General features: G+C 37.9%; 1 protein-coding gene across 1 annotated transcript in view; it reads left to right on the forward strand.

Annotated features, from left to right (window-relative positions):
* Positions 1-295: 295 nt before the first annotated feature.
* The window catches only part of LOC309550210 (uncharacterized protein), a gene marked incomplete at both ends in the record, with an annotated part of 23434 nt that continues 22337 nt past the window's right edge, over positions 296-1392 (forward strand). Inside the window, one exon of the mRNA XM_082250625.1 lies at positions 296-303. Within this exon, the coding sequence (XP_082106751.1) occupies positions 296-303 (8 nt within the window). The remainder of the gene's footprint in view (positions 304-1392) is intronic.

Genomic DNA, 1392 nt, shown 5'->3' on the forward strand with positions numbered 1-1392 from the left:
TATTGATAACGCCATCCAGGAATTTAAAATGATGGGCATCAAACGCATAAACATGAAATATTCCTAACAATGGGCATCAAACGTATAGACATAAAATATTCTGGAAAATGGGCATCAAACGTATAAACATGAAATATTCTTATGTTTTAATGTTCTGGTGGGTCGGTATAAGGTTCTGGTGGGTCGGTATAAGGTTCTTGTGCATGGTTATAATTTTCTGGTGGCTGGGTATAATGTTCTGGTGGGTGATATAATGTTCTGGTGGGTGGGTATAATGTTCTGGTGAGTGGGCATAATGTTATCGTAAGTGGTATAATGATCTGGTGGGTGGGTATAAGGTTCTGGTGGGTGGGTATAAATTTTTGGTGGGTTGTAGAATATTCTGGTGGGTGGTGATAATGTTCTGGTGGGTGGTGATAATGTTCTGGTGGGTGGGTATAATATTCTGGTGGGTTTGACTGTTCAACAAAGAGTTCTACTTCATATGGATTAAAAAACAAACATACTATATATGGATTAAAAAACATACTATATATATATGGATATAGATGGATTAAAAAACATACTATATATGCATTAAACATACTATAAATATGGATTTAAAAAAAAAAAACAAACATACTAATATAATATATATATATATATATATATATATATATATATATATATATATATAGATGGATTAAAAAACATGCTGTATATAGATGGATTAAAAACACATACTATATATATATGGATTAAAAAAGTGGTTGATCCTCACTTCCAGGATTTCGGCTTGGCATTTGGAGAAATTAGATCTGGGAATTAGATCTGTTCCAAGACTGCCATACCAAGCCGGCCAGGAAGAAGCTTGGGAACTTGAGCATTTCCTAACGCCTGAACTTGTTCCCCCCGTTAAACGTGCTTTGGGCGAACAGGTCCTTCTGTCTGTCATCAGTAAAAAGAGGTATACCTTCTTTCCCCTTTGACAGTTGAGCCGAAGCACACAGACGGGACAGCAGGAAAGAACTCAGCAAGGACAGCAGGGAAGCATTTTGATAGGCATTTACTATGAATGTCATAGTAAACAGGCCTCTCTACTAATCCCATAGAAAACTAAAACTAGCCTTCTCTTTACCAGTGAGTTGTAGGACTGTCTAAACAGGTTCTTTTTAACCCATTGCACACAGTACTGCAGGTTACAACAAGATGGCAGTGTATTCCCACCCACCCATACTCAGAGTTACCTCGTATATCCGCAGCAACCTTTCTGATCAACCCCCTATAATGGAACACTGAGGGAGAGGAGCGGCAAAATCGCATACTAGCACATTATGATAGGCTTACCTTAAATATCCACTGACAGGAATTCCATCGTCACCTGGTTTTCTTTCCAGGTTCACAGGCTCTGGT

Source organism: Pelophylax lessonae (genome assembly GCF_965119305.1).
Source record: "Pelophylax lessonae genome assembly, chromosome: 3".
NCBI classification, from domain to species: Eukaryota; Metazoa; Chordata; class Amphibia; order Anura; family Ranidae; genus Pelophylax; species Pelophylax lessonae.